At 37.9% G+C, this 16,464-nt stretch overlaps 1 protein-coding gene across 1 annotated transcript in view; it reads right to left on the bottom strand.

Moving 5' to 3' along the window:
• Positions 1-3,276: 3,276 nt before the first annotated feature.
• The window catches only part of LOC131038489 (probable histidine kinase 6), a 29,726-nt gene continuing 16,538 nt past the window's right edge, over positions 3,277-16,464 (bottom strand). The window contains exons 8-12 of the mRNA XM_057970927.2: positions 6,098-6,196; positions 5,200-5,882; positions 4,524-5,012; positions 3,954-4,365; positions 3,277-3,718 (exon numbers count right to left, since the gene is read on the bottom strand). Of these exons, the coding sequence (XP_057826910.1) occupies positions 4,101-4,365; positions 4,524-5,012; positions 5,200-5,882; positions 6,098-6,196 (1,536 nt within the window). The 3' untranslated portion in view covers positions 3,277-3,718; positions 3,954-4,100. The remainder of the gene's footprint in view (positions 3,719-3,953; positions 4,366-4,523; positions 5,013-5,199; positions 5,883-6,097; positions 6,197-16,464) is intronic.

Here is a 16,464-nt window from a genome sequence, read left to right as displayed (position 1 = left end):
TAAGATTAAAAGGAACCCGTGTTTATAGTTACAATTCAAGTCTGCAAGCTTAGCTTAGATCAACAATTGCATAATTGATTTCACATTTGTGCAATTGAACCTACAATTGCGAAAGCGACCCTCACAATCAAACAATTCCAATGCATTTCACTGATGCCATAATTTTTTAACATAGGGGTGATTCAATTGAAATGTTGGTTGAATCAATCAGCACTAATCTAAAAATTAAATACCATTAATTATTTATATAAATTTCACAATTGTTTTAATACATTATTATAGATAATGTAATTACTACCTTAGCTCTTGTTCCTAAAATTAATTATATTCATACTTAATTAATTGATTTAACTTAAGCTTACATTTAGCTTCTTACATTCCTAGAATGTAATATTGCACATCAACAAGAATTTGCTCTTAAAGCATCAGTAGTCTCATGAAACTCTGATTAATAATCCATAACACACAAGTAATCATCGTGGGATAATGTCAAACCAACTATTGCCCTTTCATATATTGCATGATCTCTATTAAAATCTTTCATTAATTCATACCAATGGATTAAAATAGAGGATGAAATCATGAGGTGATAGATAACAAAATATAGAAAATATGAAATGCACCATGGAGTTATAATCTCTTTACATCAGGCCGCATATGCTTGGATTTGATGTGATGTTTATAAGAATGGAATTGTAATGTCTACTAACCTTTTTGACTTGCTGATCATCTATTATTAAACTTGACGGTATTAAATTTGATGATAAGCTTGTATGTTTCTGGACCTTCTCTTTGAACAAATCCTATAAGAATGCGACGGATAATATACCTGTGTGACTGAGATGGCACTATAAACTTCACACTTTAGAATAAAGCCGCTATTACACTCACAGAATATCATCAATTGTAAAAAAATTAAACAAATCATTAAGAACACAACGGCTAATATACCTCTGTAAGTGACTGGGATGTCGCTATAAATTTTGCACTTAAGAGAAAAGCCGTAATGTATCCGTATAATTTCATCAATTTTGTACAGAATTTCATCCGATCTCACCATAGAATAGCACCTGGAAATGTTTGAGTTGAGATAGTACAATTTGTTTTACAAACCCAGTACCCTAATTGGTCAAGATTCATAACAGGAGCTGACATTGGAAGTATTTGAAATTGTGTTGATTTTGTGGCTCTTGGTCCCTTAAACTGCTTGGTCTAGTGGGCATCATTAAATTTCATTCATTCATTCATGGATATCCCACTGGCTGAGGATTTTGCTCCATACTAGTACCCTAATTTCTAACCGTGTGTTGGGTGTGCCTATAACAGTTGTGAGCAAGAGGTTCTTCATAATGCATTAGCCGTACCAATTCCTTTGCCTATTCAGGACGTTGTAATGACTCTTCTCCAGCATTATACGCAGTGGATAAGATAAGAATACTAATACAATCAGCCTCGGCAATTGTTTTTCTTTTTGGCCAAAAGCAGAGTTAGTCATTTTTTATATACCGCATATCTCCAAACCACTGACTTGATGTAATGTTCTCCTAATTTATGTGTGAAACTGAAAAATTTTACGATGAAAAACTCAAAATGGTTTGTGACCCCGAAATTAACCCCACGGAGAATATGCATGCTGAACCATTTCAGATGCTTGCACCTTAGGCTGGGTTATCTGAAAATCTGATATCTGTTAATTGAATGAAGCAGCTAAACTTCCAAGAACCTTCATAATCACCAACAGAGTTCACAGAATGTTTTGCAAAAGCATCACAGTTAATCACATGACATTGAAACCCCAACTTATATCTTAAATGCTATGATTGCTATGCCAAATTACTAGGCATGCCTTCAGAAGACCCTTCTCATGTAAAGGCGAGGATTGTTTTAAACTACAATTCCCCAATGTCCACTCAGATGGTGCATACAATGTAAAAGTCTGCATTTCAGAGAAATATGAGAAAACATCCATGCGTAAAGAACATGGAGATCTTCACGTTGTCAACACACGTATATGGAGATCTGCCACAACTCTCCTAGTTGTTTAAGCAACATGAAAGGCGATCAGGTGCCAAACACTCCTTTTTTATTTTTCTCTTGCAAGTAAATAAATTGTCAGCCCAAACTTTAGTAAGTGTTGGAAAATTTTACCATCACATAACCAAATGCAAATTACATGCCAAGATGCAAACACAAACTATAGTTTCACTTAGGGCAACTAAAATATTTACCAATACAGAATTATTTACAGACAACGAAAACAACAGTACCTTGCCAGGGGCAGGCATAAATAAATGATATAATAGTCAAATAAAATCTAAAGATGCTTAGAATCACATGTAAGACAAATTTGCTTGCAATGCTACACATCAAGGAAGGAATTACATGCAAAAAAGTACAAAGAAAACTGTACGATCTAAGAAACAAAGTTAAAGCCAAAGACAAGTTAAGCAGTTTCGAGTGCTAAACCTAATTATATCTGTCCATAACCCCCTAAACAACTCATCTAAAATGTAGCAATCATAGGCCAGTATAAAAACCTTGGGATTGAGGGAATGTATTCTGAAATAATGTGGATACTTTGTAAGACAAAGAAAACCAAAAACAGAGTACCATATCTGCCCAACGAACTGCATCACATCAATGGTGTAAACCAAAGCCATTTTTTAAATTACTATGCAAACCTGAACTGCCACTGTCGTGCAGTTTAATGGCCAAACATTCTACTTCCCAAATAAATCATAACCGCTTCAAAGGGAATATCCATACTTTTTGACTTAGCCAATAGGGGAATAGTCATAAATGTGGAAGTCGTTAATCCCATAGAAAAAACCCTGACAAAATATTTAAAAGCATCAACTATATGTTTGAAATGATCCTGTGGCAATTTACTTCCTAGTGTTAGCTTAACAATCATTAATCATGATTGAAATAAGATACTATCACGATTAATAACAAAATGTGAAATGGGATTCACTATTAGGGGTAGAATTAGATATCTTGAATTTTGAAATACCCATATGATTCATCAGAACCCAAATACATCAATTTACACATCCTTGATAATACAATGAAACCTCCCAAGATATCATCTTTGATCTATCTTTACAAATAAATTCATGAAGATGATGCACACAGCCATTCTTTGACACATGCCTGTGTTAAACATCATCTTTAGCTAACAGATGGTAATTCTAGTACTGGGCCTCCGGCTGCAAGTTCATTAATTTCCTTCTTGAGATTCCACAAAGGAAAGTGTGAGATTAATAAAAAGCAAAGGGATTAAAGCTCGGGACTTTTGTTCTATATTAACAAGAAATTCAATTTAAGGTTATGTTGTAGTCAACTTTTGAAGCGTCTCAATTTGAGACAACTTTTCAAAGGAGATACATGGGAAGATACAATTCCTTGTACAGTGAGCAGAATCTCAAGGTACAGCACTTCATTCAGAATAATTAATTGCAGCTTACGATAGATGATATCAGATTTTGTACATGAAATGGCAAAGAAACTTATGTATAGAAATGAAGCACCTTTGTATGAGAACGTGCAGCTGCACGTCAAAGAATGCATTGAATCACCATCTAAGTATACATTATACACCTGCAAAGTTGCCTGAACGTGTTGGTGGAAGTAGCCAATTACCATTGTTTATTATGTCATAATCCAATCCAGAAACCGGTACACAATTGTCCAGGAGGGAATCTAGGAACATGCATGCCTGTAAAAATAACAAATGAACTCAATTAAAATTAGCCAGAACCTACAAGTTGAAACATGGCTCAACTGTGAACAGCTAGACATGAAAAATCATCACTCTTGAATGTCTTCTAATATCTTTGTACATTATTAATTCATTATAATGCAAAAACATTGAAATCAAGTTGATCATATCAAAGAAAAAGGGAAATAACTTCAAATCAAATGAATGTATCTGAGGTTCCATGAAAACTAACACTGTTCAGAAACTTGTAAAGCTTGCAGTTTCTGATACAGAATACTTTCTGTCAGCCCAGGTAATACCGTTGAATCAACATGCACAGTTCTCGATGCTTGATCAGTCAGTTACAAGTGCAATAGATCCTGGAATTATGGCTCAATTGTCATAGTCCTTGTCTCAGATCTAAACTATTGTGTTCAGATTTGAAAAATTGGGCCACTGCCCTATAGAGTTGCTCCTCTTCAAATGGTTTTGATACGTAGCCATCCATTCCACATCTTAAGCATTTCTCATGTGTTGCCTGGATTACATCAGCAGTCATTGCCAATATTGGTACATGAAAATTCCTGGCATTTCCATGCTCTTCTCTGGAAGGTTCACTATTATATGCATATTCTAGATTTCGAACCCTTTTTGTTGCCTCAAACCTGAAACAAAATTTTCTCAGTCTTCCAACATAATAATATCTATAGTTTGACTTTTTTTAAATCATATAATAGAAAAAATTTAGTTAAAAATGATCTTGAGAATAAAACTCTCACAACAGTTTAAAGCTAGACTTAAGGAAAAATAACAATCCACATACCCATCCATTTCTGGCATTTGAACATCCATGAAGCAAGCATCAAAATTATGAGGTGGCTGAAGCTTTTCCAATGCAGCCTTTCCACTAGCAACACATTCCACTTTAGCTCCATATTTCTTCAGGGCACCCTCGGCCACTCTACGATTAACCATGTTATCATCTACTACCAAAATCTGTTTATCAGAAAGAAGACCTTTCAAAGAAGGAATCGGTGCTTTTCTATTTCCTTCACCTCCTAATGCTTGCTGAAGGCATGCTGCAACCATACTAGCTCTGAGGGGTTTCATGATTACTGTCTCTAAAAACCCAGCTGCCTTGACCTCCTTGGATTCTTCAGAATTTATTGAGGTCGCTGTAAGTATCATCTTTGGGAACTCTGAAATTCTATAATTTTGCCTCATTTCTTTCAAAACCTTGGAGATAATGAGACCTGTTCCTGTACTCCAAGCTTCCTTATCAACAAGCATGATGTTTATATTTCCTGTTGCACTAAAGTATAAAATGTACAGGAGTCAGAATCAAAAAGTGAATTAAACAGAAACTACAAAGATCTACCACTTCCATAATCCTCCTCAAACTCAACCCAAGGCCCAAGGTTAGGCATGACTAACTAAAAATCAGTAACCAATGTGTGTGATAACTTGTGACATGGAATTCCTGTACAAACAAGGCTTACCTGGATCTGACATCACCATTTTGCCCTCCATTTACAGTCACAATTGCTGATTCATGTTCAGTTGCTATTTCAACTTGCACCCCAAGCCTTTGCAAATGATACTTGGTAACTGCAGCCCGAACAGCTTTTACATCAACCACTAATGCTTTCATGCCTTTAAAAAAATTCGTTATGGCCTCAGACATATCTGGTCGGCATGCACGACCTTTCTTAAAGATAGCAGTGAATGTGAATGTGCTTCCTACGTGTGGTTTGCTTACAAAGTCAATTTTTCCACTCATAAGTTCCACCAGACGTCTGCTGATACTTAAACCTATGCCTGTTCCTCCATATTGACGAGAAGTGGAGCTATCAGCTTGCATAAAGGGTATGAATACACGCTCTTGTGCCTTCAAAGGAATTCCCACGCCTGTATCCTCAACACTGACACATAAATTTATAGCCTCAGATGTTTGTGAAGATGCCTCGGGAAGCTCATGGGTTTCATCAGATTGCAGCAACTTTAGATTTTCCCATCTGTTCCTTCCATCAGCTGTCTCATACCCACTCAAAGTATCCCATAAGTTCTTAGAACCATTTTTAACTATTTCTGTGTACCTTTTTGATGCTTCAGAATTAACTTCGACCAATTTGAGTTGTTCCACAAGGTGCACACAAACAAAGATATGACCACGTTCTGTGAACTGCAAAAGCAAAGTATTTGAGAAAGGCTAAAAAATTAAACCCAATATATACTCTTAGAGCCAACTCTCTCTCTCTCTCTCTCTCTCTCTCTAGGAGCTTTTCTACAAGCACAGGAAGCACATTGCATATATTCATAGAAATATCTTCTCTCAAGGACCTTTTCTAGAAGCACAAAAAACACATTACATATATATTAAGCAGAAAGAATACTGACTTTGATTGAGTTTGAAACCAAATTTGTTACAATTTGTCGGAATCGCACAGGATCACCAATGAGAATCTCTGGCACCTGGTTGGAAACAAATACTGCAAGCTTCTCTTCGTCAACGGGCATTATGTACAAGCCAACAAATATAAAACAAGTAATTAGAAAAAGAAAAAAATATTGCCATTCAATAAAGAGAGCATATGAATCAAGCAGATGATAGTTCAAAAACTGAGACTCAGCAACATAATTTTTGACTCAGACCTGGGACTTGGCAAAAGCTCAGAATATTAAAAGAATACATAAATCTGTGAAATAAACTTAAATAATGCATGAGAAGCATAAAGAATTAATTTAGAGAACACATTTATTTTGATCACAGAAGCATTTCTTTAAATCTAGATTGACTCAAAAAACCAAAAGTGAATGGAAATCAATTATTCAAGATTTAATCACAAAAGTTTTGGTGAATTGGAAAATGCTGAAACTTTCATGAAAATAGGAGGAAAATGTTATTATTGTTAATTCAAACCAAATTATGAAAATGTTGTTTCTCCATCTAGTGCAGCCCAAAACTTTTTTTAGTTTCCTTTTTCAAAACCAAAGCAGGGTTTTGGGGACAGTGGAGTTGGGGATGTCAAGGAACGGAGCCTCTAGCCTAAAGCCTAAATTAAGGCCTTCAAGGTCATAAGGACCTTCATGGCCACACAAAAAAATAGAGCTTTGTATGTTTCTTGCCTGCTGCTGTTTTGTCCGTCAATGGTGAGCTTTCTAAATAGATTTGTCAAAACTTGTTGTTTCAAGCAAGTTAATTGGCAAGTACTCACTTTAAAATGAGTGGCAAGTTTTCTAGGAAACGAGCTAGAAGGTCCTTTTCACTTCCAAGTTACTGTGAGTTGGTGAGTTACTGAGATTTAAACAATGATGCAGATAATATTTATTTTATTTTATTTTATTTTATTAATATTATCATTCCTTCTTACTAAGATCTACAAGATGATGACGTCAATTATGCTATATTCAGACTCTGCAATCTAGAGTTCCTCTTTTAAATCATCCTAGTTCACTTAAAGTTGATCAAATCACTAATAATTATTAGAGGGATGCATTTAAACAAGTAAAGATATTCTATTTTAGGCTATATGGTTGTACACTTGTACTTGTAACTATTGCATACAACATTATCATCATATGCTGTTTTTAAATCTCTCAACCTTGATTTTATAATTTATTATATGTTTACATTTTAAATACTTGATCATCTCATAGCTTCCAAAGTGTATACTGCCTCTTCCTATGAAGCCAAAGGTACTGTCAAAATCCATTCCTATCTCATTGATGTTTATTTTACTTCTCCATTTTCTAAAGGTGGGAAATTGAGCTTTATGTTTCAGTTATTTTCTCTTTATCCATTTTTTACTTCAAATTGGATATAGGAAAACAACTTTCAATCAAATGAAAGAATCATTCAGTAACTGTATAAATGAAACAACTATCCACTAGGCATTATAGTAGCGAACCCCAAAACTAACCTTCACTCTAATTTGCATTATACCATTAAGAATAGAAGAATTTATTTTGGAAATAGCAGTCGAGAGTTTAAAAAATGGAGGGAGAGAAATAATTTCTTCTTCTATTAACAATGATAAGAAGAAGGAACACAATAAGCACATTAAAGACTATGAAAAGATGATCATAGAAGTCAATTAAGATGACAGAAAATACAAGTAGGATGTGTTAGCATTTTAATTTGCACTCATTAGTGCAAAACAAATAGAATAAATGTGCAGTACAACTGCTATTGAAATAACAAGGTGAAGTTCCTTGTAACAAAAATAAAACCTAAAGCCCTAATCTAAACAATATGTACTTACTACTTACAATATGTACAAGTGTGTTTTCTAAGGTGGTTTATGCATAGTGTTGACCTGCCACCTACTTTCATGTCCTACACCTTCATTGTTACCCTTGCCCTCTATTTGGCCCACTAGTAATATCCAATCTGTGACTTATTCCACTGGGCCCCATTGAGAAATTATGTTGATTTGTGTTTCATATTCCTCATGGCCTTTGTTTCAAGCCTTGTTGTTAAATTTTCATGTTTGGGGGACCTGTATTCCTATTTACAGATGTCTTTTGTGGTGGCTTTCAAGGTAACGTTTGCACTTTGCATAATTTGTAAAATTGGTCTGTAACCCTGCAGGGTGGCAATGTATAATGCATGCAGACTTCTCTCCCCTGTGCACAAGTTGCTCACTCACTCTTTGCATTCACACTTCTCATCTCCATGACATCCCCTTTTAAATAGGCTAGCAAGCTTCTGGCATAACCTTGCAACCCTTGCTAGCCCGCCCCTTGTGCTCATGCTTCCTTTCTCCATACTATTCCCTGAGCATGACTTCTTCCCCCTACAAGCAGATTGCATTCCTTCATCCTATTTTCCTACCTTGCACACTAAAGGCACGCGTAGTTTATCTCCTTGCTCATAAAGGACATCTTTCCTCCCTTCACAACTTGCAAGTTGCATCCCTACTGCTAAATCTTGCACTTCCACCAGCCTACACTATAGATTTATCCTATCTATTTGCAATTTGCAAGATGCACTTCAATCTCCACCTCCTACCATCCCTAACCTGTACAGACTTTCCCCACTTCATGTGCACCTTGCAAACTGCCTTCTTGCTTCCATGGTCCACATGCCCACAGTATATTCATTTGGCAAACTCTGACCCTCATTTTACAAACTTGCAAATCCAACTTGCATCCCCACATCAAGACTCCATCGTTCAGACAGAGGTCAAAATCTGCCTTCCTATATATGTTGGCACGTCATTAATGCCCTTGTATAGATGCAATTTAACTTGGTAAATTTCCTAAGCATGTGCAAATACTGATGGGCCTGTCTAAGGCATGGATCCAAGTACAAAGCCATGTGATTTCTAGTGCAACAAGCATGGGCAACCTAAGAATGTGATGCAGCAAACATGAATATATATACATCGGATTGGCTAAAGGGAGAAAAGATTGAAAAGGTGTAATCAAGGGTCTTCTTCATTCTATATCCAACCTAGGGTAATTGCAAAACTACAAGTTCGATTTTTAACTCCATTTGCAAGTGTATTCTTATAATCCAGTGGAAAAGAGTTTGTAAATGTATAGTTGTCATTGTTGTGCAGGTCTCCATGAGTTTTAGATGTATTTTCAAGAGTGCACTGTATTAGTCTAGTCACACTTGCTGACTTGATTGAGTAGTGTGCTTTATTAGTTGATCAGCATAGTGAGCGTAAAATATTTGTGAAGCTTTCACAAAGTATCTTTTCATCACGATATAAAAAAATGTTTGTTCATAAATTAAGTATGTTTCATCTTTGATGCTATGACATCTCAGTGCTGTGTTCGCCAACTGTAGAGTCCAACTTTTGTGTGAATGCAAAACTTGGTCCTTGTTGTCTTCATCCTAGTTGTGTTGTAGCTCTTTTGGATTACACATATGTGTGTTCTCTTGGTTTGAAAATTTGAAATTCAACTGTCACCATACTTGGATCAAGAGACCAATCTGCAATATCCCATCCTCCCTTCACACCAATATACACAGAAAACAATTCATAGAATCATTCTGTTGTGACCTTTTTCACACATCGCCCCATTGCAAATGGGGACCCTCTCCTTTCCTGCTTTCTAGGGTTTTTTAGTGCCCATGGCCTTCCGCTTCAGTTTTGCCAAGCCTTGCTCAGTTTTGAATGGTTCGAGTCCTAAGGATTGAAAGTCAGTTTTTGCGATCCAAGTAATAACAGAGTCCGGATACCGTCAAAGTGCCTAGAAAGGCCAAAGGACGAAGAATGCAATTGATTTGAACGAATTTGGACAACTTTCTATTTTTAGAAAAAAAAAATTTTGCTTTTTCCTATTTTTTAGGAAGTTTTGTTTTTGGCATTTTTGGCCCAATCCCCGATATGGCTATTTTTAGAAAGTTTTCCCTATTTTTTAGGGATGCCTGCTTTTTGCTTTTTCGGAGTGGGGACCTAGGGTTTGCACTGATACCACTAACCTGCTTCGATCGCGATCGAAAATTTTCAAGTTTTGACCTAAAAAGCTAAGTTCCTACATTTTAGGGGTCATGATGCTTTAGATGGTTTGCCTAAGTATGGATTTCAAATTTCAAGTTAATCTGGTTAAAATTGTGGAATTTTGAAATTTTCCAAATATGTTTTTCTAAGTCTGGCTAATGAATGATGTTGAGTGTTATGGCAGGTGATGAAAACTCCGCCCAAGGTGCTAATGATGGAGGTGTCTTCAAACCCTGCCCTATGCAAGAGGTGGTCTTCCAAAAGTCTGCCCTCCTTATGTCTTCAAAGTCCGCCATGCTGGTGAAGATGTCATACAAGTCCACCTTGCCTAGAGCCTAAAAACTCTGCCATCCTTGGTGAAGGCACAAAACTCCGCCCTTGAAGATGCCTTAAAACTCCGCCCAAGCATCAAGATGATAGCTCAAAAGTCCGCCCTCATGATGGTGTTATGAAAGTCCACCATGCTGGTGGAGATGTCTCCAAAGTCCGCCCTCCAAGCAAGGTCAAGTCATGAAGGTCCGCCCATGGTGAAGTCTCAAAACTCCGCCCTATATGATGATGCCTCAAGGTCCGCCCTCCATGAAGTTGTAGAGTGGTCTCAAAAGTCCGCCCTCCTTGTGAAGTCTTCAAAGTCCGCCCTATGGATGGAATGAAAGAAAGTCTAAGGCAAACAAAATTCTAGCATGATGATAGAGGCACCTCCAAACTCCGCCTAAGGTCAAGTCATGAAAGTCCACCCTTGAAACAAGCCTCCAAAGGTCCGCCCATGGTGAAGCCTTCAAAGTCCGCCCTTGGAGGTAGTCATGAAAGTCCGCCCTATTTGGAGAAGCCTAAAAACTCCGCCCAAGCATCAAGTTGGAAGCTCAAAACTCCGCCCTACTCAAGAAGGATGATGAAGGTCACTCAAAACTCCGCCCTACACTTGGAAGTCAAGCAAAGTCAAAAGCAAGTTCGAAATTGAGTTTAAAATACGAGTGATGTCATCAAATCTTCATAGAGTTCGAACTACTAACTGATTTAGAAAGTTTTAAAAAAGAGATATTCAAAGATCAAATTCGAAAATGAGCTGGGAAATCAAAATAGAAACTTGAGTTCTGTGAGAAATTCGAACCATGAATCAAAATTAGAAAGAGGATATTTGCGGATTGAGGCAATTTTAGACTAAGTCCCAAATTAGAAACTTTTTGGAAGATGCCAATCTACGAGTCTAGTTCGAATATGAAGTAGAAAATCGAAATAGAAAGTTGTAGAATAAGATTTTCGAACTCGAGGAGATGACAGTGCAACTCAAAATCAAATTGGAAACTTTCTCAAGGTTGAAATCGAATTTAGAAACATGAATTGGAAGGATATTTGCGTGTTTCTGATTGTGAAAACCAACTTCATTACAAATACATTCTTTACTTCTTTATTCTCACACAAAGAAGTTCTAACTTTCTGAGCAAGCTAAGGAAAACACTGAGAATTATTTCGCAGATTGAAGGTCATTTCGAAGAAAATTTTGTAGATTGGAAGTATTGCAAGGTTATCTCTTGCAGGTTGGGCGAACTTCTTGAGGAATTTTGATTTATCAGCTTCATTCTTGTCAAAATATCTGCAGATTGTTGGAGTTGAACTAGCTGGTAGAAGCAGATTCGTCAATTTTTATGAGTTTCTTAAAATTTTCTTCTATCTTCTAGCCTTATTCTCATTCATTCGAAGGTGAAGTTGGTTTTAAAATGCAGATTTATTGTATTTTCTGAGTTTTCCAGATTCGTTGGAAGTGATTTTTGTGGACTTATTCAAATTTTTAGTGAGAAAGATCATTTTTTTTTACTAAATGGGATGAGAGTTTTGAAGTTATAAAACCTGGCTTTTTGGATTGCAATCATAAATGTCCTTAGGGTGGAGAGTTTACATGTGAAAATTCCATTTTCATGGCTAAGTATGAAAATGAAATAAAATCTCCAAGCACTTAGCCATTCGCAACCTCGATTTTCTTTAATCTAAGATCTGATTTCTGACTTAAGCTTCATGTTTATTTGCAGATTTTAGGCACGATGAAGTTCCAAGTAGACAAGGATGCTCCTCCTGAATCAATAATGACCTCAAAATGGAAGAATATCAGCGATACTAACCTTGGGCATATCAATCTGAGGGAGTTCAAGAAGAGGATGTTCGGTTTAGATAACCTTATGCCTACCGTGACCGCGTGAAAGATGATGAAGAGTGGCATTGTGCATGCTGTCAGTTTTCTCCCTACCATGCAGTGCACAAAGTTGGTAGCTGAGTGCACTAGGCACTACAACCCTATCAGTAGAGATATTGTCGCACCAGATGGAAGAATATCGGCAAACATTAGCGATGAGGCCATAAGGGAAGCTTTCAGAATTCCAGAATATCATAAAAATGTGTACGTAACCAAGGATGAAGTTGATCGCATGTATCAAGATCATTTGGAGGAGTACAACACCATCGTCAATCATTCCTGGCTGGACAAGCCAAGGAAAGGTGCCTCCAAATTACAGAGGAAGAGCTTGGTGAGGGCATATTTCAAAGAGGATATTGGAGATATGATTGTCTTGTTGAACAAGATAATGGGTAATCCTCAAGGCACTCCATTTGAGCCCTGGATGTATTATTTCATAAACGAAATAATGAATGGAGTCAAGATGATAGACTGGGCTCGAATGATAAGTGATAACTTGGACAGCCAGCTGAAGAATCATGAAGCAAATAGGACCTTTTTCATTAGCTCATACTTGTTCTATTCCCTGGCTAGAACCTACAGATATAGAGGCCTCACCTACAGAGGGGAAGTGGGAAACAAAGAAAATTAGTTTCCCGTCTATGACCGTTATCCCCAACTTTACATGGAAGAAAAGCTCCATTTCAAGAGGGTGAATGATACATTTCTGATGCACATCACGGACACTGCAAGGTGGACTACATCAAAGACTCTCTCAAGAGTCTATGGACTTCATAAGGAGATTCGGATATTGGTATATTCAATACCCGAATTTCACTTACATCAGAATTCAGGGGTTTTTCGGATCTCCCTATAAGCTCCCAGCTTACCCTACCAACCGAGTTGTGCTACTAGAGGTTGTGAGGCAATTAGAGGGCTATATGATAATTCAAAGAGATAAGCAGAAGAAGGCAGGAACCTCTTCTCTCACGATTGGAAATGGACTAGAGACGTGCCTGTCATCACAAGCCGCCGCCATTGCAGAAAAAGAGCTAGCTTGGTACCCTTTCTACCAGTACAAAGCAAGAAAGAACTTTGATCCATTCCATAAGATGAAAAGGGTCGAAGGGATGACATTTGAGCACAGAGCTGATTTGGAAGATTATTGGGCTAACGCATCCGATAGTTTCGAAATCAGGAGGACATTTTGGTCAAGGATTCCCTTGAACATGGTAAGAGCAACGAAAGTATTCAGAGTTGTTGATCAAGTAGAAGACAGTCTTGAGCTTCAGCAGCCAAGCTTTGAGAAGATGAGGAGTGAGCCACTAGCCTTGGTCGATTGGTCAAAAGGAGAGAAGTCAGATCTGGCAGACCTCATGAGGTCGGTGGTTGAATACTCCAAGTGGTGGACATTTGAGAAGACGAAACAATTGGAGTCTAAAGGTGTGGCCCTGACCTATGATTTAATGGGAGTAGATGACTCTCTGTCCTCCAACCCTTGTATCTCTGTAGGCAATGCTCGGAATCCAAAGAGTGTTGGGTCTCGGAAAAGGAAGGAATTAGTTGGAAGCTCTGGAAAGGCCAGGGGAAAGAAAGTTGTCGGGGAGAGACGTGAGTCCAATGAAGGTCATTCCATTCTGAGTGCCGCATCTGCTGTGCCTGACCAAAATGCAATTGAAGAGCAAGAGATGGACACATATATGGTAAATAATGAAGTGTGAGTGCCTTCTCCTTCGATCGAGGAAATAATGAGAGAAGTTGTCCAAAGTCCGGACAGGGAACAAGTTTTAAATGCAACCACAGAAGTTGAAGAGCCTGAGCCCCCAGTAGTTTTCCTTGATGGTATAGTTACTGGACCAAGAAGGACAGATGATGGATTTGATCAAAATACTATGGAGCAGTCTGTTGGCATTTTGATGATGTTGTGATTGTCATTGATGGACACACACTTGTTTTATGATCACTTCCTTATGAATGAGTTATGCTCAACCGGTAATTGTTCCAACCGGTATTATGTATTATAGTCTTTAGACTATCGGTGTTTTGCAGAAGGTGTTTACCGGTCACAAACTGACTGAAGACCCAAAGCAGTACAAAGACCTCAAGCAGTTCTAGGATCCCAAAGCGGTACGAAGGAACAAAGTGGTAGTTAACATTTTTCCAGTCTTCATTGTGACAACCGATATTTGGTAAAATGTATGAACCGGTAATCGGTAATGAACCAGTATTACTCTGTGATGAGTTACCAACCGGTATTTTTGTGATGAGTTATCATCCACCGACACTTTGGCGGTGATTTTGTGTTGTGTTACCAAATGTGTCTAGATGCACTGAACCTAGGAACTTGTAATGTAATCCTATTGGATCGTCATGAAATCAGATTCCCTATAAGGACATCATGTCTAGGGTTTTAGTGTGTATGAGGGTTTTTGCATGTGCGATCATAAAAGAGAAGATTAGGTTTGTGTGAAGAAACAGAGTGTGAAGATATTGAAGACTGAAGTAATGCTAAATGTGCATTAACAATGAGCTATCAAGTATCTAACCAAGCATACTGTGCTAGTATCTAGATCATCTACTTGTTGATTACTCATATCTTCGACAAGTCTGAAACCCTTAACCGGGTAGGCCCAACAAAGCCTTTGCAAATCCTCTAACAAGGTGGTTCACAACTGTGAATCTGAAATCCTCTCACAAGGTAGTCTTTAACAGGACTTATCTCCTAATAGAGATCTAGATTCCTAACAGGATTTGTTCCGGTGAAGAACATTGTATGACCTTAACCGGTCTGGTTTCTATTCTGCAGATAGTTACTTGTGAGCTTCTGCTCACCGTGGTTTTTCCCATTTGGGTTTCCATGTCAAAACCTCTTGTGTTATGGTGATTGTGCTCTTGTGGGTGAATGCTTTATTTGCTGTTTGGTTTGCATTTGTCTTAACCGGTTTGTTAGTAAATCTGTTATACCGATTAACTGCTAAACTGTTTAAGAGTTTAGGTTCAGTATTTTTTGGTATACTAATTCACCCCCCCCTCTTAGTATTCATCACAGTCAACCATTCCTGATTGGTTGAGGGAAAGGATAAGGTCTAAGGTCCCTAAGGAAACCCATTCTGAAGAGAATACAGCAACATTTCTGGCAAAGGTGAATGAACCAATCATAGTCAAGCCACCTAAGCCAGCCAGAAAATTCTCTTTGATTCAGAGGGATAGTGCAGGGTTTAGGACAGTTCAGATAGCTATGCCAAAGGAAGGAAAAACTCAAGACAATATTGCCCCGAAGGATTATAAGATTACTACTATAGAGTTGGGTAAGCCTACTCAGGACCAAGAAGTCCAGTACTTTGACGACTCTTGCAATGCCCTCAAGGCAACGCTAGCCCAGGAGAAGGAGAAAAGAAAGAAGGTTGAGGAAGAGAATCAACAGTGGAAGAAATATGTTCTCCATCTAACCAGGCCACTCAACCATGAGATACCAGTCACCCCTCCGCAGCCTCTTCAACAAGAGTCAATGAAAGATTACGAGGACATGAAGGGCACATTCACACAGGCTAAGGAATGGATTTTAGATGTTTCGGCACGTGCTGACATACTTGTAGAAAATTTAGTATCAACACATGAGTCGGCCTCTTCATTGGTCAACCGAATTCGGGATTTAGCTGCAAATTGGGAAGATGTTGAAGAAATTCAAGATGAAATACTTCCGCAATTGAAGGTTATCCGAGGTCTGTCAAAACAAAGCTTGGTAGATGCAGGTGTCATACAGGCTGGGGATAGATATGACTTTAAAACCTGGTATTATGCTTTGGTCACCAGGATTGAAGTCCTGAAGAAATCCGAGACTAAGTGCTTTGAGACAGAGGAAAGTGTCGGAGAAATTTTGAGTAAGGTGTTTCGTGTAGCATCAAAGATCTGAAAGAAAGAGAGTATATGAGAAAAACACTTGCACGCAGAGAACCTGAGAGCCAGAATTTAGTCGAGCTTTTCCAAAGACTCGGGGATGATTGATAAGGGCGATCTTTCAAGGATTGCAAGTTTTCTCTTCATTGACGAGAACTTTCTTGTCCAAGCAGTTGAGTGGGAAGGCATCCTCACCACATGTACTGATGATGTGGATATCATCGACTTCCAAATTAGCAACTTGC

The sequence above is a fragment of the Cryptomeria japonica genome, chromosome 10 (genome assembly GCF_030272615.1).
Source record: "Cryptomeria japonica chromosome 10, Sugi_1.0, whole genome shotgun sequence".
In the NCBI taxonomy this organism is placed as follows: Eukaryota; Viridiplantae; Streptophyta; class Pinopsida; order Cupressales; family Cupressaceae; genus Cryptomeria; species Cryptomeria japonica.
The sequence above is the reverse complement of the archived record's forward strand: the minus strand, read 5'-3'. Positions and strand labels throughout refer to the sequence as shown.